This window comes from Apus apus, chromosome 1 (assembly GCF_020740795.1).
Source record: "Apus apus isolate bApuApu2 chromosome 1, bApuApu2.pri.cur, whole genome shotgun sequence".
NCBI lineage: Eukaryota > Metazoa > Chordata > Aves > Apodiformes > Apodidae > Apus > Apus apus.
In genome coordinates this window covers 93,569,594-93,593,088 of record NC_067282.1, presented here as the reverse complement: position 1 = coordinate 93,593,088, position 23,495 = coordinate 93,569,594, and the positions used below count along the sequence as shown (strand labels likewise).

The following is a 23,495-nucleotide window of genomic DNA, read 5'->3' as shown; positions in this document are numbered from 1 at the left end:
TGAGTACATAACAGATTGTTCTAGGACTTTGTGCAAGGCTGTTGTCTGTGGTACAGTGTACTCTACAGGAGGTCAAGACCCTACAGTCTTTCTAAAGGATGTGACCATTTATAGGAGCTTTGGAGCAATGTCTTCTCTACCTGCTTTTGCCAAGCAAGCTGCTACTGTTGGGGTTGGGGTTTCAAGAGACAGCACTCATCAGAGCAGTCCGCTGTTGACTAACCTTTCAAAACACTCTGGGCCAGTTCAGGGCTTGTGAGTTGCTCAAGGGAGCAATGTCCTGCGGAGTGTGTTGTACCTCTGCATGTTACCTACTTCTCCCCGTGTCACCTAAGAAAGGGTTGGAAAAATTTGGATTCTGGGGTTCAGGTGGAGTTTTGCAAGTCATGGTCAACCTGTTTACATCTCTGTGCAGCCACAGCAGAGCACAGTCATGTTTGGTCCTGATAAGATAACAGCCTTCAGCTCTGGGGGCTCATTTGCATGCCTTCCCACCATGTGAAGGCAAGTTACTGCCTAAGAAAACGCAAATGCCTTGAAATTATGACAAGTGCTGTAGATCAGAAATTAAAGTAATTATCTCACATGAAGTCCCTCTAAGAAAGAACAAAATACTAATGTTCTAGTTCAAAGCTTATGAATCGCTACCCGGTAAAAAAATTACTCCACCTGTCACATTTCATGTCCAAGCTCAAAAAAAGGGGTGAATGTACTGAACTGAGGCAGCTAGAGACTGTGTTCTACAGTGGTTATTATACAACACTGTCAGATATATTATACTGCTCATTCGTTTCAGACAGAGAAATGCAGCAGAAACTGCACAGCTGGCACAGTTCCAGGAGAAGAAATCTTAAAATGATGGTTTAAGTAATAAAAACATGGTTTTGGTTGGGTTTTTTTTATGCAGAGAGTAGACCAGAATTTGATATATTTCTCTTAATAAATACATGCAGAAGTTGCATATGGGTAGACAGCAGTGACTATGACCTTAGTAACAGATTGTAAGGCATAGGTAAGAATGAACAATCCAGGGGTGTTTTTAACAATGTTTCTGTAACAAAGCAGTAAATGAAACAGAAGCATTCAAGAAGCCAATGAGCTGTCACTCCAGCTGGGAATGTAGGCCTTGGCACTGGCTTTTATAGCCTACGCAAGGTTATGTTTAGGCAGAATTATACAACTCTAGGGTTGTGTGCTAAATCCTCAAAAGAGGGAGTAAAATGGAATATAGCGTACACTGAGTCCCTCATCTGCTAAGACATGTAAGAGAGCACATGTCAGTAAGCAGAGGAGTAGCACTACTAAGATCTGAATGAGCAAACTTTAAAAAATATATTCAAATTATATCCTGTTCTGTTGCATATCGGAAAATATCAGAGAATTTTTACTCCATCATTTTGCTTTGTGTTATTTTAATACTGCTTGGCAGTTTAATTGAGGGTACAGTATAATTTAGAAGACTGAAATGATGTAGCAAAAGGGGAGGGAAACTTCCAAACACTGATCATACAAAACAAGTAACAGCAGATATTTTGTATAAGAACAGTTTTGAGAAAATTCTGTTGCATCATAATATATAGTAACCAGTTTTACTCTCTTTATTAAATTACCTTTGTCCCCAACTGGTCCCTAGATGAGGCTTCTAAACCCACCTACTGAAGTTCATTCAGATCAGCTAAAATGTAAACTGATATATAAATGAAACACTGAGGCTCTACCAGTTCTGTCTCTCATTGTGCAAATCTTGTCACTTTGACCAAGAGAGGTCATGTGTCAGCACAGTAATGTTTATTTGGATTAGTAGCTGTTCTTCTACCAACAGGAAGCTTGTAACTGCTTTTATGTTGATGGCAGTTGTATTTGTAATGGTATGATGACTAAGCTTCATGTGTTTCTTCTATTAATACAAAGCTGTCTGTCATGGATATCAATACTTGCTGTCATATAAAGCAAGAAATGCTTTAGATAACCACTTAAAAATTGGTAGAAACTTCTCAAAATGCATGTTACAGTGTAGACTTGGTTTTAAAAGTTCTCCATTGTGCAGTGCCAAGGAAGCCTCTTCTGTCAGGAGATGAACAGCTTGCTTGTTTTTTGTTATTTGCCAATTGCAGTGGAAATGATGCAGCACAAAAAAAACTGCTGACTGAAGAGCCAGTTTTATTTTCTAGGTACTTTCTGGTTTTGAAATAACAGTATAGGTTATCACAAGTGGTGCAGTCCTTAGAATTCAACTTCTGCCAAGTTTTTATGCTGCTGATGCTGGTAAGAATAGTGAAATCTACCTTAGAAGCAACTTCTTAAGTCATAATATTTTCAATATTAAATCTTAAATTATGTTAAAATTATATGTCTCATTTATATTTTTTGTCATGTCATTCCTTAAATGACATGATATCTCAACAGTTATATAAAGAATAATATTGTGTATTGTAAAGGAGCCACCTGCTGCTGCAGATAGCTATGAGTTACTAAAAGAGGGGAGCAACCAGAAAGATGTGTGTTTACGTGAATTGGTGCCAGCTGACAAAACACTGGTACTATAAATCATTATACCCCAACTAGTGATAAGAAATATGATGAGTCTCTGACTCAAGAAAGAAAATATTTTCACTAGATGAGGCCTGGGATGGGTCTATCTGACAAGCAGAGCATGACCCTTTGTCGTGTTCTAAAACCAAGTGTCCCTGCAGAGAATTGAGTAGCCTCACACCCAGGGAACTTTCCAGTGGTTGGCACAACCCAGCCTCGAGGGGATCTGCTGTGCTCAGTGTCTGTCCTCAGAAGGGCCACTGTACCAGCTGGGGTCTATCCATCCCTTTGCACTTCTACCCTAGGTTTAGGTAGGACATCTAGCTTATACTCAAAGAATCAACAAAGACTTTTTTAAAAGTTTGCACTTAAAAATTAAAGAGCCCCCATTTATTTGTAAGCCTTGTTCTTCAGTTTTTCTCCTGGGGAGCCAGAAGTTGTAAAATATTAATCAGAAAAAAAGGGAAGGAGGCAACTTCACAAATCAAAGAGCTAGTGTGCCTGTATTTATCCTTGGGATTGCCCCGACCCAGGTGCAGGACCTTGCACTTAGCCTGGTTGAACTTCATGCAGTTTGCATGAGCTCACTTTTCAAGCCTGTCAAGGTCCCTCTGGATGGCATCCCTTCCCTCCAGCATGTTGACCTCATCACACAGCTTGGTGTCATCAGCAAACTTGCTGAGGGTGCACTCAATGCCACTGTCTGTGTTGCCAACAAAGATGTTAAACAGCACCAATCTGAGTACTGACCCTTGGGGAACACCACTGACCGCAGGTCTCCATCTGGACATCGAGCCATTGATCATCAGTCTTTGAGTGTGACCATCCAGCTAGTTCCTTACCCAACGAGTGGTCCATCCATTGAATCCTTACCGTTTCAGTTTTGATGCCAGGATGTCATGTGGGACAGTTTTGAAGGCTTTGAACAGGTCCAGGTAGATTACATCAGTTGCTCTTCCTTTGCCCACAATGCCGTGATCTCATTGTAGAAGGCCACCAAATTATTCAGGCAGGATTTGCCCTTGGTGAAGCTGTGTTGGCTGTCGCCAATCACCTCTTTGTTTTCCATACGCCTTAGCACAGCCTTCAGGAGGATTTGCTCCATGATCTTGCTGGGCACAGAGGTGAGACTGACCGGTCTATGGTTCCCTGGGTCTTCTTGTTTTCCCTTCTTGAAAATAGGAGTTATGTTTCTCTTTTTCCAGTCAGCAGGGATTTCTCCAGACTGCCAAGACTTTTCAAATATGATGGACAGAGGCTTTGCCACTTCATCAGCCAATTCCTGGTTACCTGAAACTGAGGTCCACTTACATCAAGAATGTTTAACTAAGTATTATGTTCCCATCTTTCCTCCCAAACATGGCTCCGTTTGTTCCATCCTTCCGTCTTTGACCTGAGCATCCTCTCGGTGCCTCCAGTTGTATTTCTCAGTATGCACAGGCAAACCACAATTCAAGAAAACTGGTGCCTGGTCCCTGCTTAAATGCTCTGGTTGGGTTTCCAAGTGGCATGTCCTGTGTACCCAGTCTGCAAGCACAGTGCATGTAGCAGGCACAGTTGAGGCCCAGCTTCCTACAGAATGCAGCATGCTGCCCGCTGACCGGGGCACCTCACTGAAAACAAAGTGCTCAGCCCCTTATCTCACGGCTGTGAATTATATCAAAAAATATAAGCATAAACTTCGGGTGAGGAGCCCCAGTACACAAATGTTAGGGCCCTGTTTCTTGTTTACTCTCCCCCTACTCACAGATTTTGCAGTTTGCTGCCCAAGGACCCACTTTCAACATGAGAAGATCAGCATTCATCCTCCATGTGTGCATTTTCACCTGTTTAACCTATCTTCTGGTAATGGGCACACTGTCTTTGAAGATCACAAGACTTTCCAGTTTTTTCCTCTGAGCACATTTTGAATGATTTTTGGTAGAAGTTACTAAAAAGTCTCAGACTAGAAAACTGCCATCACCAGTTTTCATTACATTCCCTTCTGTTCATTAGTTCTCCAGACATTAGTCTATGTCTGTTAGTCAAGCAGGTACTCTCCTGAACACATCACAAGGATTTTCCTTTAATCTGTGTGTGTTATTTTAAGCTTGTAGTTGATGGGTTATAAAAATAGGCAGCAGACCATTAAAAATGTGCAAATTAGCTTGGGTTAAACTGAGCTTGTTCAGATGCTGTCAAGGTTTTAAACAGCAAAATACAACATATTGCCAACTCGGCTAGCTAACCTCCAGGTTCAAGATGTGCTTGATTCATTGACTAGATGGTGACCATATTTGAGCAAGTATTTTGGGATATATTAAAAATGAAGCTTCATCCAAAGAAAAAAATGGTAGTGAGGTAGATAGTGGCCTGAAAAATCCTTGCAGTGAAAGCATGAAATTTAACCAGTGATGGAGTGAAGCAGAATTAGTTAACCAAAACTCCTCTGGAAAACAAATTAGAAGAGTGAGGAAGTTGTATTGTTGTTTGAAGTTAAAGCCATCCTGCTTATAGAAACTGTTGAAGTACAAAATGTGCTTACATTATCAGCTAAGGGCAGGAAACAAACTTATAGGAAAATGGGTTCCAGGTAGGAAAGGTGTCGCCAGACTATCAGTGCCAAAGCAGACATACTAGAGATATAGCCCTCTCCCTATCCTATGGGTAGTGAAAGAGAAATAAGCTTATACTGGGGAGAAAAGTTGTTGCTGCTGGTTAAAAAAAAAAAAAAAAAAAAGAAAAATTTTAAAAAAGGAAGGGGCTCTGAAAGGCAGATAAATCAACTGGTCAGTAAGAGATTTGAAAGCAGAATAATTATAAAACAAGTAGTTTATAGCTAGAGACTCTTACAATCAGGGGAAAGCTGAACATGAAGAAACTTAATTGGCTGTTAATAAATTAAGACAGTTTTTATGTTGCTACCACTACATTGCTTTTTTAAAATAAAAATTTGGTGTGACTATTAAATTCGTTTTCTACAGAGAGGGAGAAACTCTTGGAAAGCCACCTGAGAGCAGCCTGGAGCAGTTCTAATGAAAAACACAAATGGCTCAGTTCACAAAAGGAAATGAGGAACTAAAATTTCTAGCAGAAAGAACGAGTAACAGAAAGGTTCAGTCCTGAGACTGCTTATAAACAGCATTCAAATCAAACATTCCTGCTTCATCAAAATGGATTGCTGGTGCATAACACTGATGCATGGATAAACTGCACACAGATTTTCCAGAAATAATTAGGCAGAGGAGGGATGAAATTGGAGCTGACTTCACAGAATATATCCCAGCTTAAAAGAAAATTAGTAACAAGATCCAGGAAGGAATCACCTGGAATAGCAACTGAAAAAATAAATAGCAATCCAGATCAGCTTGCCAGCTGTTCAGAGGGAATGGACACAGTGGGCTGCAGGTGAGGGCACGACAAAGGATGCCAGGGAGCCCAGGCCAGAGGTCTCCCTCCCTCCTGGGTGTGTTCCTCCTTCTTGGAGTCCCCAGGAGTCCCTGCAGAGCGGAGGTGAGTCAGCAGATGTGTCCTGGATTTTTAGGACCTACAGACTGACTCTGGGGAGGAGAGTGGTAGGTGATCACTGCATGCTTTTTCCTCATGTCCTGTGCACATGAAACAGTCCAAATGATCTTGAGTATCAAATGATCTTATTCCACTTCAAAGAAGCTTCAGGCTGAACCCTGAAAAAGCTCAAGTTCTTCTTGAATATAGGCACATATGTAGTACAGACAACTGTCCATTTGTATCTCACACATTGTCATTGCAGCACTACAGTAATAGTTTTAAAACTGTTTTCTAACATAAATGTTTTCATTGTCTCATTTGCTTTATCTCCTCTTACTGTACAATGCCCTAGAACCTCCATGAAGCTGCAGGAGCATTTGGTCTGCAGGTCTGAAGTCTTTTTGGCTCCATCTTTGCCACCTGATTGTGCCTGTGGAGCCCTAGTGACAAATGGCTCAGTTTTCTGTCCTCTGAAGACCTCTCTGCTTTTTGCCAGTCACATGAAGAGCAACAGGCAGAATCAGCCAAGCAGGGTGAGGAGCAGCCTCTTTTGCTCCACTTTCCCCTCACAAGTTGGAGGTGGCTCTGTGAGGAAGGGAAGTCACACAAACCTGCTGCACTGTAGGTGGCACATAGTGGGGCTTGACGTCAGACCCCTAAATTAAAGAGATTAATGACTGTAGCTGCACAGACATACATACCACATGGATTTCAAGTTCTCTTTCATCGGTGCTCAGTTTGTATCCATGCCATACCCACCTTTATGTGGTTGGCAGAATACCCTGTCCGTATGCATTTGGTTTCTGAATGGTTTTTTTCAAGTGAAAACAGAACAATTCGATGCGGTTGTTACTCTAAATCAGACTTTTAGGTACTTTTTATGTCCCCATAGCATGACTCAGAATACTGGGAGTCTAGTCTTCACAGCCTTCCCAGAAGGCTAATACTTAAGTGTGGAGAGCCAAGTTTTAAGTGAATGAATGGCTCTTTTGTAAGATGCAAGATGTGGTAAGTAAGAGGCCCATGGAGACTCAGCTGGTGGGTGCCTGGACCTCAAGGTCAGTGGAAAAGTAAAAGACCTCTGTAGGAGGCCCTTAGAGTCTGAATAAAGGCCTACTCCCTGCTATTGCCTCTGTTCCCAGAATAGCATCAGCTCCACATAACATACAATCGGAACTGCTCACGTCTTTTTTGAGCTGGGGCACTTTCTGTGTTGTCCAAGTCCTTGTCAGATGTTGGAGGAGATCGTCATACAGTCTAAATTTTCAAAGGTGAAGTCTGGCTTACTGTGATGTGTCAATTTGATTTATTTTTTTTTAAAAAAGGGGATTCAGAAACCCTATTACCCAGTCCCTGAGAATGAAGCCCTGAAAAACTACTGCATGCTGCTTACCAAAACACTACCTAGTTCTAAAAACTTAAGTTATATAGTTAGCAATCTAAGTCCACCATGGACCACTCTTCTTCTAACCTCACCTTTTAGCTGGCATTGGCTCTTGTAACTGAAAGGGTGTTTATAAATTATTTTAATACATAATTGAAGAGGAACAGAAGGTTTTATTCATTCATTTTTACATAAAAGTCCTCAATAATGCTCCAGTAAGGCTGAAGATTATGTGTTTCACAAATCTTCTGCTTGCTTCAGACAGATAATAAGTAATTGCTACTCTTGAAATAGGAAAGTGCATTATCAGACAAAAAGGTTCAAATGCGTAAGATTCTACTGAAATAGTCATATTGTTTGTTCAACTGTACATATCATAATAGTTCTGAGCTCACTGCCTATCTTATAAAGGCACTCACTCTACTAAGTTGCTTAACTTTTGTAAGCATATGTTTTAATATTCCTGACTTGATAAAAAAGAAGAAAAGGGGGGGGAAAAGGAAGAAAAAAAGAAGAAAGGGAAGGGGAGGGAAGGGAAAACAAGACAAATAAGGAAAAGCTTTGGTTTTGATTATTAGTGATTAATAAAGCAAATCAGAAAAGTAGCAATGGGTTTTAGCCAAGTTTAAAGGCAGAATATTCTTCCTTACTGGTGTTGAATCATTTTGTATTTGGACATGATATTTTTCTCCTTTACAATTTAAAGTGGCCAAATGAAGTGTATTGACAGCAGGAGAGAAGAAAAATGCAAGATGAATTCACAAGCAAATCTGTCTGTGGTTATCTATGCCTGTCTGAAGAATGCATTTGCGGGGGAGAGAATCTGTCTGCTGGACAGTCACAACTGCATTGACACTCCTGGGTTATGGAGTAAGTTCAGCCTGGAAATATTTTAGCTCTAAGTCTCTACTTACCACATGCAAACTTAAAATTTCATATGCTCATTTGAGCAGGCATTCATGTTGGCAGCAGAGAACACAACTTTAACTCAAGCGCTCCTCCTCTGCCCAATTCCTACACCAAGAGTAGAGGGGAGGCAAGGCTATTTTGAGAAAAAGGAACCACAACTCTGAGAAATATTTAATTTCTCTATCTCATCTTCGAAGCAGCTGAGATCATCTTTTATTGGAAGAACAGGGAGGGGTTTGTGAAGGAAGAGGAAAGGAGGAATCGTACCTATAAGACAGAAACACCCGTGGCGTTTTCATCCTAGTCCAGTATTTCTGAAAAAAAATAGCCAAAGAGAAGAAAAGCAAGAGGGGTATTTCTAAAATTCTTTAACAGTATTATGCTGTTACTTTTCTGGTCAAGAGCCATTTTTAGATGTTTTATAGTGCTTTATTTTTATAGTGTTTCATAGTGCTTTGCAAATGTTTGACATTTCTTCTGTGTTTGCTTGGGTTTTTTTTTTAAACTCGTGTAGTTCCATACAATGACCCTACAAAGCCACTTCATAAGGGTTGGCATGGCTGCAGTTGTGCGAGTGGGAACAAATGTACTTACCAGAAAAGACAAAAAGGAATGTTTTCTTCATTACTTCTAACATCTTATGCCAGCTCCTGGCTTGTTCAGCAGCTGCAGCTGGACCTAGACCCACCTCAAGGTGCTGGGGAGAAAGGTGGCCACGTTTTGTATGCACCTCATAGCATGAAGATTCTCCCCACTACAAGGTGTGGTGAGGACTGGCTTAGCTCAGTGACAGGCAGCACAACAGAAAGGCCCTGATGCAGTGTGCTGTTTAAACACTGCAAACACGTAGTTTAATCCCAATGAACTGTCAACAGTTGAGTTTCGAGCTGAGGTGCTGGTCTCTCTGGCCTTGATCCAGCAACATACTTCAGTGCATGAATAAAACTTTACGACTCTGAATAGTCCTATTGGCAAATCAGTGGGAACTACTTGTCACTTAAAGTTAGGTATGTGTGTTCAAGAGATTTGTTTGATGTGGCCACAGTGCCCCACAGTAAGTGCTGTGTTGAACCAGGGCCTAAATCCAGTTTACCATGTGGTGCCTTCTTGGCGTTGCTGATTACCTATCAGGCAGCCTTGCATACTTAAATGTGGACACCTTCATTTCAGAAGAAGTGTTAAACACTTATAAATGCTTTCTCATGATAAAAATTCAGTGATGATTCCCTTTTGGACGGGAATATAGTGGTAGATTTATATCCAAGCACTCTGACAGTCAAACTGTGAATCAACAATCTCTTGAATAGAAATTACAGGATTAGGGGAATATCATAAGCATCTGAAAACACTGCATGTACAGTCATACTCAAGAGATATACAGCCATCACAAATTGCTAGTAAAAATGTTGTTCATTGCCTTTGATAAAATCCTGCTTATGTTTTCTTTTTTTTTTTTTCCATACCTCACCTTTATGTACAGTGTAACTAGAAGTTTCTCTCTTGCCAGCTTTCAGCCAAAAGACAAAACATAAACTTATCCTTGTTAATGGAAGGGGAATTCTGAAACAGCTAAGGTAGGAAAGTAATCTACTTTTTCTGACCTTTTTCATTTCAAAACATTCTAGTAACCCAAATTTTCAAAAAAAGTGATTGGTTAAATAAACCGTGGGGTGCACAAGAGCCATCAAATTCCTTGCTGGTAGAACAATCCTAATACACCAGCACAACCACTTTGGGTTGTTGAAACTCAAACTGTGGCTAAACCATTGCCCATGCATTAGGGCACTCTTCCGAAGTCTAACACGTCCCATGTTCAGATTACTTAACCTAAATAACAAAGAGAAAACTAGGAAGGTAACACTTGTCTTTTATAAAAGTGTACTTTATGAACACCAGGCCATATGGGATTTAAGGGATATTAAAATTTGCCAGCAAAAAAAAATAAATACAGTAGTCAGCTGTTCTGTACTGTGTTATTTAAAGCATATTTGATACTTAGTTTTTGTACCATTAAATAAAAACTTTTTACACAAAGTGTCTGAAATCTGTTAGTACCGTCTAGTACTTTGAAAAAGTAAAGCCATATAGGACAGATTTCCAGGCACATAAATCCAACTGAACTCAACAGACATACTTTGGACAAATTAAGATATTGCTATATAATTTGTAATTATTATGAACTCTTTCAGCTTTTCTGGGATGCTAGATCTCATTTTACCTGGCTGTTCATGTTAGCTGTCGTCCAGTGTGTTGTTGAAAGCTATACCTTTGTGAAAGTATCTATAGTAGCTTAAAAATATTTTAAAATATTTGATACTACTCTTTCAGTAGCTTTGTATGTGATCAGATGGTAAGAAATTATTGTACTGTCCTATACCTAGACAACAGAAAGAATTAGTAGCTATGAACACTGACAGAACTCCACTTGGATAAACGTAATTTTATAACCAAAGCATTTTCTGAGGAATCTGCTTCGTAGTGATAGTGGTAGATGTCACATTACCCACCAGAGGGAGCTCATACAGTCAAATGTAAGGGTAACTTTTACGGACATAAACTAATGAGAACTATTTAAAGGGTTATAAATAGATCGAAGCACATTTTTAGCAGGTAGTGCATAGCTGGATGTAATTTATATTAGCTGGGAACTGCTATGTGCTTTTATTTTCCTTGAAAGAATACTCCTTTCTCGAAATTATTTCAAAAAGAAATGTCCGCATTCTTCTTGGTAGAGATAATTCATAACCAGGTAAAACTTCGTGTGTGAGTAGTGGGATTTTTTGTTTTTGTTTGGTTGTTTGTTTGGTTTTTTATTAGACTCACAACCAGGGACTGAGCTCACTGAATAAGCCTAATATTTAGAACAGTATTTATATGAATGTGGTTGCATGTGCCTCTGTCTTCCGTGGATATTAATATTTACCTTGTGGGGTTTTTTTTGTACTGACATCTAAGCAGCAAACCTATATACACATGTACTTGTACAACATGAATACAAAAGGGTATGACCACAAGACAGTCAGGGGTAGTATAAGTAGGCAGTATTTTTAAATGATGCATTTGCTGCTTTCTACTCTTAAAGATTCAGAGTAGTTGACTAATTTCAGGTATCCAAGCACAGCAGAGAAATGTGACAGACAAGAGTCAAAGGAACAAGCTGGGGAGAGCACTGCAATCAAATGGTTGAGGGGAAAGTCCGCAGCCAAAAGCAAATCTGGGCTGTGCACTAGGATGTATCATATGCTTGTAGGAAAGTCATGAGACAGGGGTGGAAGGTTTTTCATCATCTCATGCCACTGTCCCTTCATGTGAGTTACTGGGGATCTAGTTAATAAAAGCACCAAACTCTACTTGTGCAATGAAAGCAGCAAAAACCCATTAGTGGGGATGCATCTATATCTATTTCAGTACAAGAGTGCTCTAGTGTCAGTGTAGTTTTTACTATACATATGCTATTTATCAAGGCTGTAATTAATTTATCTTTAATGCAAATACAACAGTTGGCATGGTGTTGGGCTCAATGGTCCTTATGGGTCTCTTCCAGCTTGAGACAGGATTCTGTGATTAGCAGAATAGTCACAGACTGATATTGGTTATCCTTTCTGTAGAAGAACCTTCTGCAGTGCTGTGAGCATCTTTATCACAGTATAGCTCTTTTGATACTAGGTGTATCAGGCAAAAATATAACCTTAGATGAAGTAAATGTTCCAGTATAAAATCTTTGTGTAGACTAGGCTTGGAAAAGCCTGGGAAACATCCAAACAACAGCTTCTTCATTTTGAGCTAGGAACAATAGCCTTTACATCTCACTGCTGCAAGCCATAAGAAGCAGGAAAGCAAGCAGTTAAGGCACACAGCCCACTCCCCAGTTCCTCTTCCTAGCTGTAACTACTTCCTTTCCATCACTTACAGTTCTCATATCACTTTACTCATTCTGAGCACCCAGGGCACAATCTGGCATCTGGCCACAAATTTGTCACATCAGCACTCACATCCTCATTTCACTTCCCTAATTTCTGTATTAAAATTCAGTAAAAAATTCAGAAAAATAACTAAATCCACAGACCATCTGCTCTCACATTTTCCTAAACAGTTCAAAGACAGCCTATCTCACAGTCTGCACCTGCACGTTGGCCGAGTGCCTTGCTGCCATATACCAGCACCAAAACACAAAGTATCGTATGACTGTAATGTTTGGAAATCATCTCAAGCACACAGTAATCATCAGACCACGTCATGAGATCACCAGTCAATTGGGTCTGAACTCCAGAGTGATGCTGCTTACTCAGTATGGGGTACAGATGCATGGGTTGTGGTCAGGGGGGGATTAAAGGAACTGAGCATTAGAAGAGGGAACTGGTGATTGGCATGTAGAAAAGCTGAGGGCCTCATATGCTAAATCCTGTGCTTCCTACAGAGTAAACCACTGTATTGTGCACTGTAGAAAGCCTGGGTTGAGTTTAAGAATAATGTGTTAATGACTGTCATCTTTCAATCATATGGGTATGATTAACTCATGACATTCCTTGTAAGGAGCCCTGAAGAACCTAAAGGTGATTGGCACCATCCCAAGCAAAGTGGTGGGTTTTTTTCATTCTTACAAAGCAAACAATTTACTTGAATTTAAATTGTCAGCTGCACAGTTTTGGTGTGCATCTGAAGGACCATCTCAATAACTCCCATTTTAACACTGCAAAAGCAAGGGATTCCAGTGGAGGAAAGGGTAAGATTGAGGGCTGCCAAGCCCACGCTGCCTTGCTTCCCTTCTTCCTGAGTGAGCACTGTGGTACAGTCATGCAGTCACAGTGTTTGGTCTTGTCCCAGAAAAGCCCAGCAGGATGTACAACAGGGGCCAGCTTTTTTTGGCTGTTGCTTGGTATTTGCTCTGGGCCTTCATTGCTGCATACATTCCAGGTCTCTCATGAAGACAGTTAATAGTTTCATCATGGGTTGCCCAAGCAAGTTCATCACTATATTATCCATGCATATACATGCCAGGACACTCTAACAGGAGGGAGAAGGCCCTCAGGGCTGTGGGTATAGAAGTATATCTGTGGAAGTTATGAGCATGGGAGACAAGTCATGCCAGCATCCAGGTTTTGTCAACTCTCCTCACAATCCTGCTGGCCAGGGCCAGCACTCCTCCTGCTACATCACTGTCTGGACCAAATGTCCCTTCCCTGTGATCCTCTTCTTCAATCACTGCACATCTCAAACCCACCACAAGAAGAGAAGCAAGGCTTCTCCAGACATCAGTCTCCCCTGCCCCTCTAGACACTTATGTCTTGTGTGTTGAATAAGCAAAGAATTTTCTGTAGGAAAAAACACCAGGTGACTGCATGACTAAGACTGCATCAGACTAGCCCATTTCTGTGAGGTGGTCTGTGGCTGAAGTTTGAGCAGCAAACAGGCACATACCAGAGCTCCTCAAGCACATAGGCCAAAGGATGGCTGAGGACACCCTTGTGTTGTACCCTCATGTATTTGTACCTGCTAAGAAGAGTGAGCAGTGCTCACAAAGGCCTAGATGGCAATAAAGCCTCTGGGGGGAGGTGACACACTTCCAAAGATCATTAATTCACAAAACCAAGCAGAGTAAAGAAAATCCTGAAAAGGGAAACTCTTAAAAAGAGCCACCAAACCCAAGCCTGTACATCCTTATGTTCCAGATTATCGCCCCAGTCTCTCTGTTTCAAGACCGCATGAGTCATATCCTTGCTAACGGGAATGCTTAAATTAAGCTTGTTCAGCATTTGTTACCATGGAAGGAAGTTAGTTAGTAATACTAGGAAATGGAAAGCACAGGTCTTGTTTTTTTAAACCCATGTACTTCGTTTACTGTTGTCTTAAGTGGTCTGAAGCAAATGCATTTGTCATGGCCGTGGCATGCTTACTTTTGCTAGCCTGAGTAACCTGGATACTAACTAATGAGAGACACACTTTACCTGTCCTACAGGCCGTCTGTACCTACCTGCAAGCATTTAGTGATTTCTGTTGTCATCTCAGCTTTTCACGTGCCTTTCTGACCAGCTGGTGGATTGCAAGCACGAGCCTCAGACCCAATGCTGTTTTGCTGAATGCAACTGCAGTTGTCACAGGCTGTAGTCACAAGTTATAAAGTTGAAGATTCATTGGCAGTTGAACTCAAAAGCTGGAACTGACTTCTAAGTTTTTGGCTGAAATATGATATGCAGGAACATCTTTGAAATAATTGTATGAAGTATTTTTTTATAGTGCTGTACTTACAATGGACCTAGCTAGCAGAACAATTGAAGGTCTCCTTAAAAAACAGAAGGACAGAAATCATATTACCTATTTGGAAAATACAACACAAATATGAAAAGTATTTTCTTAAAAAACTTAATTTCAGCTGCTGAGTCAGCAGAGCCACACAGTTCAAAGTATTATGTAGAGAAAAAGTCAGCATGTCAAAATTGGAGATTTATTGAATATGAAAATGTTTATCATTATTATTCTCTTGATTAAAAATCAGGAGATGGATGATAGATACAGCAGTTACCTGTCAGAAGGCTGTTTAGGCCATTTTTAGTCTTGGCAACATTTGAATGATTTTATGGGTTATGCTGACTATTCTGTATTTTAATGTCACTTGCCTATTAAAAGTTTTGGAAAATCCTATTTATCTACCCTCTCAACTGAATCCCATTTCACTCCTATTTTTTCTTTACAATTTGTTTTCATGAGACACTTTAATTTTTCTTGCTTGGTACTTCTGTTTCAGTTTTACTCATTCAGGTCATGATGTAGCTTCTGAGTCATTATTCTCAAGCACATGAGCATCCATGCTGGCAGGCAAATACATTGCTACAAAGCAGTTATTTTTTACTTTCACTGTAACTAATATTAGGAAGAAAAATTGATTGCAAATAGCCACAGTCCAGATTAAATACAGATTTCTGATTTAGTTTGGGATTTTTTAAGAGTTCCATATTTAGCCAGGCTGGTACCTGGACCACATACCCAGGTTTGGTGTCTGTACATCTGTAAAAATATTTGCTGAAGATTTCCATACTGGTCAGTCTCTATAGGTTAGAAAAGTCATATTCCCTGGCTGCTCTCAAATTGCTATATGTCACAAATAATGCCCAGCTTCCCTTCTCTACATGTCTTTGGCTCTCCCTCATGTTTTGCCCAAGGGGTATGATCTGATCTTATTCTGATATTTAAAACATAATGGCTGCACTTAAATAGAAAATTTCAAGGTGAACAAAGTTATCTGTAAGTAACATTCTGCTGTCTGATCCAACTGCATCCAAAGCCAGTCTGCTAATGAAATAATTTCATGTACTTTGTGCAGTTTCCAATAAATTCACTGAAACCACCAAACAGACTGGCTGGCATTTTCAAAGCTACATAGAAAGATCTGTGACTAAATAAACAAATTAATTTTGAAAATGACAATCTTGTTGTTCAAGACACATAACTACAGACAAAACTAAGATATGCCAGATTACGCAGCACCCTGTTCTCAAAGGAAAACCATGAAGTCTGTCCACGGTATGTTTGCCGTCAGCACAAAACTCAGACAAGGCTTTTCCATCACTCCCAGCCTTAACATCCCAAGTATTTTTCATTCATTATGGGTTTTTCCTCTCCACCTTTCATAAGGCATAGTGAAAATCAGACCATCAGTTAGCAAAATGCTCAGAAAGAAGTATAGTGTTAAGCTGGCCATGGAGCATCCCAGCAAAAAGCACGTGCCTTAGAGTGGTGATTTCCCCTCATGTCTCTGCATTGGCTGGGTAAGGGAGGAAGCAGTGCCAGGCATGTGTGCCACCCCCGGGGCTGGCAGCTCAGGAGAAGTGGAGGTAACACTGGGCTCTCCCATGGCCTCCTCATACTCTCCCCCCTGCCCTGTCAGGTGCTTGTAGTAATGCAGAGCCTGTTTTCATGCCTGTGCTGACTGCAGGGAATACTCTAAGTACTCAGAACAAAGAAATCGTTGAATTACAACCTTATGAAGATGTAACAAGATGCATCTGTCAAGCAGAGTTGAAAATGCAGCGCGAATAAAGAACATTCAGAATATTAAATGTTTTTTTTGATATCCACTTTTAATGAAAAAAATACTGTATGAATAGAAATGGAAGTATAACAAAGAATTTTCAGTTGATCTAGGAAAATACAGGGATAAATAGAGCAAGTACAACTAACATTTTACTTCCAGGTTATTCATATATCACATAACTCATGTCCGTACTTACAGCCACTTATGTTTCATACAGACCAGAAAGTAAGAACAAAATATCCTCACAGTACTTTTACTGACATATTCTCAGTTGAAACTATGATGGTAGTTTCATGTATTAATTTTTCATTTCTTGCATGCCAAAAAGTACAATTAAAATACTCTCAAGCTATCTTTATGCTTAAGGAAGGAAAGTTTCATCTCATCTGTTTCCTTTTAATTTCATAACTTGCAAATTATTACTGGCAGTACACTCGTTTGATTAAAAAATAACTACATCACTTCAGTTTTCAATGTGCTATTTTTCAGATTTTATACAGCAATAAAAAGTTGACATGGGATAATAAAGTATAGCTTTTACCCCTGAGGAGATCCATCTTAAGATAACTTCCAAACACTTTAGGCATGAGGAAAATTATTAGAAAAATCTTCAACCAAACTAAAATTAACATAAATGTATTCCATATATTACCATTGTCCCTGCTCTATGCCTTAGTATGGTCCAAATTCCCAACACAGAGACTATTTATATCATTTTCTAGTGTGTCCATATCTTCTTAAATTGGAAGAAATATGTTTAGAAAAGAAACATGATCTACTAGAACATATAATGGGGATAGGTTAACTTCAATTATGTTACTTGAAATAAAATATCCATTATATAATGGATGAAATATCCATTATATTAAGCTACTGGCTGGCAAGCATTAAATCAAATATAGACTTCTGCATACTCTGTATCTGTAGTAAAGTATTGTAACATATTAAACAGACCTTTATTTTAAAATATCTTTCCAGCACAGGACCAATCCTGTATTAACTACCTCACATAAGCTAGTTGAGAGTTATGAGGACCCCTGTCTTTTTTGGTACTGTATTCTGAGCTTTTCCAGTTGCTCTACACACTGCGTCTGGGCCAGCTTCAGTGTTCGGTTCTCCTCTGTCAGTTCTGCATACTCTTTAGCCAGCTGAGCAGCATCCATGCTTTCTTTTTCCACTTGTTCCAGCCTGGCAATCAGCTCCTTTCTGACGATTATGAAAAAAAAAAACAAACAACAACAAACAAAAAAACCCCACAAACACAAACAAAACACAAAGATTAAAAATGGCAGGATGCAAAAATTTGTTGTCATGTGTCAGGTTAGAGCTGGTCTATAAGTTGTTGATGTGGTATTACCTGAGCTGTTGTGGAATAGAGGCCTAGAAAACTAACTTGTCACAGTCTTTCTTTTCCTTTTAGAAGATGAAACTGCCAAAATCTGTGATAAATTTGTTGTTCATCAACCAATCCTGCAAAATGCTGGATTCAAGTATCTCTAATTTCAGTAAGAGTTGAACATGAAATTAATGGGGGAGAATCAAGTTACTGGAGACTGCATGCTAATATTTTGCCTGAAGAATAACCATTTATTCTTCTCTCAATACCAAACAGATTTTAAAGAGAGTGAGGGGTTTTTTTGTTCAGCTGGTTAGCTTTATCAATAAATTCTGTGAAGCACACCTGGTTTCCTTTCCTACTTAAAAAAAAATAAAAATCTGGTAAACACTAGCCATACGAATATGAAGTATATATATTATTTCTGCAATACGTTTATGCTCAGTTTTCCACCATCCCGGTAAGGAGGAGTGTTAGAGCTGCAAAGCTGACCCCTCCTGGGCTTTTTAAGAGCAGACACAGGCAGATTCAAGCTGTTGCTTCTTTCTGGATGGAGTCACACAGTGCTCTTTATTCCCAGAGCTGGCCAGGAGCTGGAGTCTCCTGTATAGTATCAACTGAAATTACCTCAGCACAAGTTAAGATAAAAGAAGTCTTAAAACAAAACACACTGAAGGCATGAGTAACTCTCAGGGTATCTAATCACTCTCCACTTAGTTACAGAGCAAGCTAGCCTGGCCTCTGCTTTTTTTCCCCTCTAAGTCAGATCATTTATTCACCCCTGCTACAGGAAGTCTCTTCTAAAAGCTTTTTAGTTCTTTTGATCATTCTATCTCAGAGATTAGTTAATCTTTAACTGTTCATAGCCCTGTGACTTTATTTCTCAGTCATGTCAAAACAATGCTTGTAGATCATCAGTGGGAAGATGTAATGCCTTCAAAGTGGACAGCTTTTGCTGCAGTCGTTAAAGGAGCCCTCTTGCTAAGCTGGGTCACTGCTTTCAGACAGGAAGTTCCTACAGATTGATAATTCTGTCACCATGGGTCAGAGTATTCATGAAATGGTAACATTTCAGTAACTGCTGAGTACTTACATTGCTTATAGCTGCAAAACTACCACTTACAGCAGCAAAACTGTAAGCAGCTGAGTTCAAAAAAACACTTCTATTTGGCCTTCTCTTAGGATCAGTTTGATCTTCCTCTGTCTTTGCTACAGCTTCCAGGGATAGCACCGTTTGCCCATGGTTTAGCTGACTGTTTACAGTCACAGTTACTGCTATTCAAGGAGTCACAAGTTGGAAGAAAATCCTGGCACACTCATTTCTCCCAACTGTATCTCCCATACAAAAAAATAAAGGAAGAGTTAGTAGACATTGCAGCAATTTTAAATCATCCCAAAGTTGCAGTACACAGAAACCCTTCTAAAGCTAAATAGGTTCACTTTGTTTTATACCACTGAAGTAATGCATAGCAGCTATGTTGCAGAAAAGTCTCATCTCTTTCCTTTCACCAGGTAAAAGGTATATTTGGTCAGGTCTTCAAGAGAAAATATAAAGAGCATATTTTTGTGCAGCAGAATTCTATTAACATTTGGAACAATTTCATTGTAAAAATGTTTAAAGCATTTAAATTAATTTCTCTTTGCTTGGGCCAAACTAGATCAACCAGTTTTCAAATTGGCCAAGATGAACTGATCTTGCTAGACAGTTCAATATTGCAGCTTCTATTAATGGGACATAGGCTACAAATGAGTAATTACATGTATGCTTTAGAGAGTGAGAAATGCATCTGGGAACAATGAGATTTTCCAAGTCCAGCAGCTTTAACCACTTCAGTTTCCTAGGGCATCCTCTTGCAGACTTTCTCTCTTAAAACCAAAGGAGAGCTTCAGCAATATTTCTTTGCAATTATTCTACTGGTGCAATGCTGAACTAAAGGATTAAATTAAGCTCTTTCAAATTACAAACTATTGACTCAGAGGTGTTTCTGACAAATTAATTCAGAATAATTCCTCCTTCCTTTTCTTAGATGCTGTAAACACACTAATAAGAAATCAGCATCTTAAAAGCAAGTAAACTTTTTCCATGGGGACTTCTACAGTACGTGTAGAAGAAAGGTACTATCTACTCTATTTAGACTTGAGCCAGGAGTGGCATTGACAGACCGTGTGCAAACTCAGACAGCTCTATTAATGAATGTCAGTCCTGACTCGATAAGATGAGGCTATGTGCGGGCATGGCTTTTGTGCTGCTCTCCAGTAATACTTAAGCAGCACAGATAACTTTCCCCCTGCCACCCTGGGATTTAGCTTTGCCATGAAACAAAACAGAAATGCAGTAAGATCAAAATATACTCATTGCTGTAGTCCACACTCCAGGACCTCCCTCACAGAAAGCAGTTTCCTTGCAATGAGGTAGTGAAATTGCCCGCTTCTGAGTCAGCAGAACCTACTTATTCCCTTCCCATCAGGATCAACACCTGTTTACAGGGTAGGGTGATGTTTCAGTCAAATACTGCCAGCCTGCCACAGGGATCTAAAATTAGAGTACCAGGGAATTGCTAAATGTTATGAATGGTGTGGTTTACGAAGCTCACAAAAAGGATGAGGACAGTAACTAACATTTGCCTCTGATCTAATCCAGGATTTGAACTTAGCTTCCAGAGGTTAAAGAACACCATACTAAGCTCTTGCACCATCTAGCCTTTGTTGTGGATGCTTAATAAATAGATCTAGCAGTGTGTAATCTGTATTTTCTGTTAATGGTTATCCTGAGTTTAAATATTAACAGCATTGATAAGGTATTTTCTATAATGGTTCTGAGATACTTGAAGCTTTTAGACTATCTGTAATGTACACTTTAAGTGTTCTTTTTTGGGGAGGGGCTTGGGTGGGAAGGGAAGATGAGTGTGATTTGCAACCAGTAAACTACAAGCCCTACCAGAGCAGAAGAAACAAGCGTAGTCTTAGGGTAATTATTTCTCGTCCTGGCCTTAATGACTGACTATGCAGTGAACACAATTCCTTTACAGTAATATTCACAGTGAGTAAATACCAAGAAAAATGACAGATGAAGCAGATAAATATATGTGGAGATAAGTGTATTTGGAGATGGACTGGACTCAAGGAAAATGGCTTCCACAGTGCAAAGAGGCAGAATTGTCTTTCCTCTGTTGTGAACAGCATATTCAGGATCATGCATCTGTGGTACTACACATTTCATCTCAGCTAACATGTGTCTGTGTGTTCTGGTGGCTATAATGTCATTTACTCTTCCCATATTTGACATGGCTTTCATGTCAGGAGGAATCATGAGACCCGTGAAGTAGTTGCTGCACTTGCGTGTTTAAAATCTAATTATTTTTTAAAACAATGAGTTTTAAAGTAAAAATGTTTTAATGCAAAATTAAAACAGCCTGTTTTAATGTAAAATATGTCTTGGTGCTAGCACATAAAAGGTCCATGAGTATTCATCACTGTAATGGGGCAAGTTGAGGTTTCTCTTTGTATTAGACAAGCTGTAATTTCCACTATTTGGCAAGTAAGATATATTTTGGATACATGTGAAATGGTGAAAAATCAGGTCTGAAATTGGAAGATTATTAAGATGAAATATTGCCTTTATGATTTACACCCATCTTTTTCTGCAGCACCTGGAAGTCTGAAGACTACTTGTCAACAGTGTTGGGAAAGACACTCCAGAAATAGTGCACCTGAAGAAACCATCTAGACTTGAGACCTTAGAAACAGTCCTATTGCCATGATAGCATGCTAAAGCATATGGAAAGATCCCACAAAATTAAGCAGACATCCTTACTGTGTGTCTACTGTAGTATGCGTAACAGAAGGAAAGAAATCACATACATGGCAAAGAAAAGGAGTGATCCTAAACTAGGTGGTGATAAAATTATATTTTCTGGAGACTTATATTAGAATTTTCTGGGGGAGGAAAAGAGAAAAAAAGCCAGTGCTAAGAATATAAGATATAGCTAGCAACCATGGCAACTCTAATATTTAACTACATAATACAGGGTCATTATCTAGTAATAGCAATATAACAAGTGCTCAAAATAACCAGCCATCCCATCCCTTTCACCCAAACTTAGATACCAAAAAACATCTGTTATGGAAATACATGTGTGTTTGTGGAACATAAATTAAATTACATTCTGTGACCTAAATGTGGTTTAGTTCTCGGTTCCACACCCTTTTCTTTCTTTTCGATCATGTCTTCCATTCCAGAGTGACTTTGTCTCTTGTGGTACATACTGCTGGCAGAAACAGGAAGAGTTTGAATGAAGACAGCAAAAAAAATCTATGATGTGTTATATCAGCAAAAAAAATCTACCCAATGTTCTTTTAAATTCTTTCAATTTCTTGCTTCCTTTTGTCTTTTTTTTGAGTGACTTTTTCCTCCTTCTTCTTTGCTCTGTCCTCTGAATTTCCCTTTTTTGAACTTTCAACTTGACTTTCTCTCTCATTTCCCATTTTCCTGTGAAACAGTTGTTTTCTCTCCCTGTCCCAGCCTAGTACCTTATCTTGCCACCTGCATTGCATACAAGAGGAAGGAGCAAATAAGCTCTGTTCCTGCCCTGATCAAAACCAACCCCTGTCACTTCACACCACTACCTTTCTATACTTTGGCCATACTGGATCCTCACAATTCAGTGAGAGACAAATCAAGTAGAATTGAAAGCCTTTAAAAAGTTGCAAAAGAATAAATGTGTTTGACTATTTAAAAAAAAAAATGTTATTGAAATTTTTATTTCTTAAAAGTGTCTCCTTTAGAAATACACCTGAATGTATTATTTCATATGTTGCATTGAACTTTGGGGGCTGGAAAAAAATTGCTTAGTGTAGAATGAGTACTATGCCATGTTTTGTTTTACTATGAACATCCAACACCTGTATGGACACTTATGTCAGGTTAACTTAATATTATTTCTTCCTTCTAGCCAACAAATAAAAAAAAATTTGTTCAATCCATTTTCTGCTCTTTTCCTGACAATCGTTGTCTTCAGTATTCTGTGTGCACAGTGACACACAGGAAGCACTACATGTGCAGTTGCTGCCAGGTGGGACTTGACATTTTAAATCCACAGATAAGTTGATCTGTGGAGAGGAAGTTGGGAGGGCTGGGAGTGTCACCATCCAACAGCACTTCTGGTTGTCTTCAGTAAAAGTGTACACTGAAGAACACTGCACAAATTGTTTGCTCCCATTACAAGGGACGAAACTCTGTCCATTTTATCAAAATTACATTTAAAAGAAATGGACAATAGATAGCAGATGTATTAGGCACTTGTGAATCTTTATTTCCATATATTCAAATTCAAATGTAGAAGATAAAGACACCTGCAACAGGGACACATTTCAGAGACCCATAAACAACTCCAATTTGATTATAACTGCTTTTGAGGCAAAAGGCTGTGCATCTCATCAGACTTCTCAGAAAAGTCAAAGCATCCTTCCCTTCTGAGGATGGAATATTCAATACCTATGCCATCCCAGCCACTGTAATCCATTCTTCTCCTCTTCATTCAGCATATGCTATCCATAAACTTCCTTAACTTTCAAACTGTTACTGTTGAAAACATTCTTTAGGTATAAATCAGTGATCACTAGACCAAAATTCTCTTTTACTTCTTGCTTACTCCTTCACCCTCACAGTTACACTCTCTTTCTATCTAGTTGTTTGTAAAAAGCAGGGTTAATGTGTTCAGCTTGTGTATGCTTACATTTGTGTAAAGCTATATGTATCCTAGCAACTCAGTAATCCACCTTCCAATTTAAAAAAAAATTTCATGCAATGAAGAAGT

General features: G+C 39.3%; 1 protein-coding gene across 7 annotated transcripts in view; it reads right to left on the bottom strand.

Moving 5' to 3' along the window:
• Nucleotides 1-16,370: 16,370 nt before the first annotated feature.
• MAP3K7CL (MAP3K7 C-terminal like) overlaps nucleotides 16,371-23,495 on the bottom strand; it is a 30,574-nt gene continuing 23,449 nt past the window's right edge. For 6 of the 7 annotated variants that reach the window (XM_051607907.1, XM_051607910.1, XM_051607909.1 and 3 more), the window contains one exon: nucleotides 16,371-17,549. In XM_051607907.1, the coding sequence (XP_051463867.1) occupies nucleotides 17,369-17,549 (181 nt within the window). In that variant the 3' untranslated portion in view covers nucleotides 16,371-17,368. Of the gene's footprint in view, nucleotides 17,550-21,568; nucleotides 21,945-23,495 lie in introns of those variants that run through there. The other variant, XM_051607911.1, reaches the window with a different exon arrangement.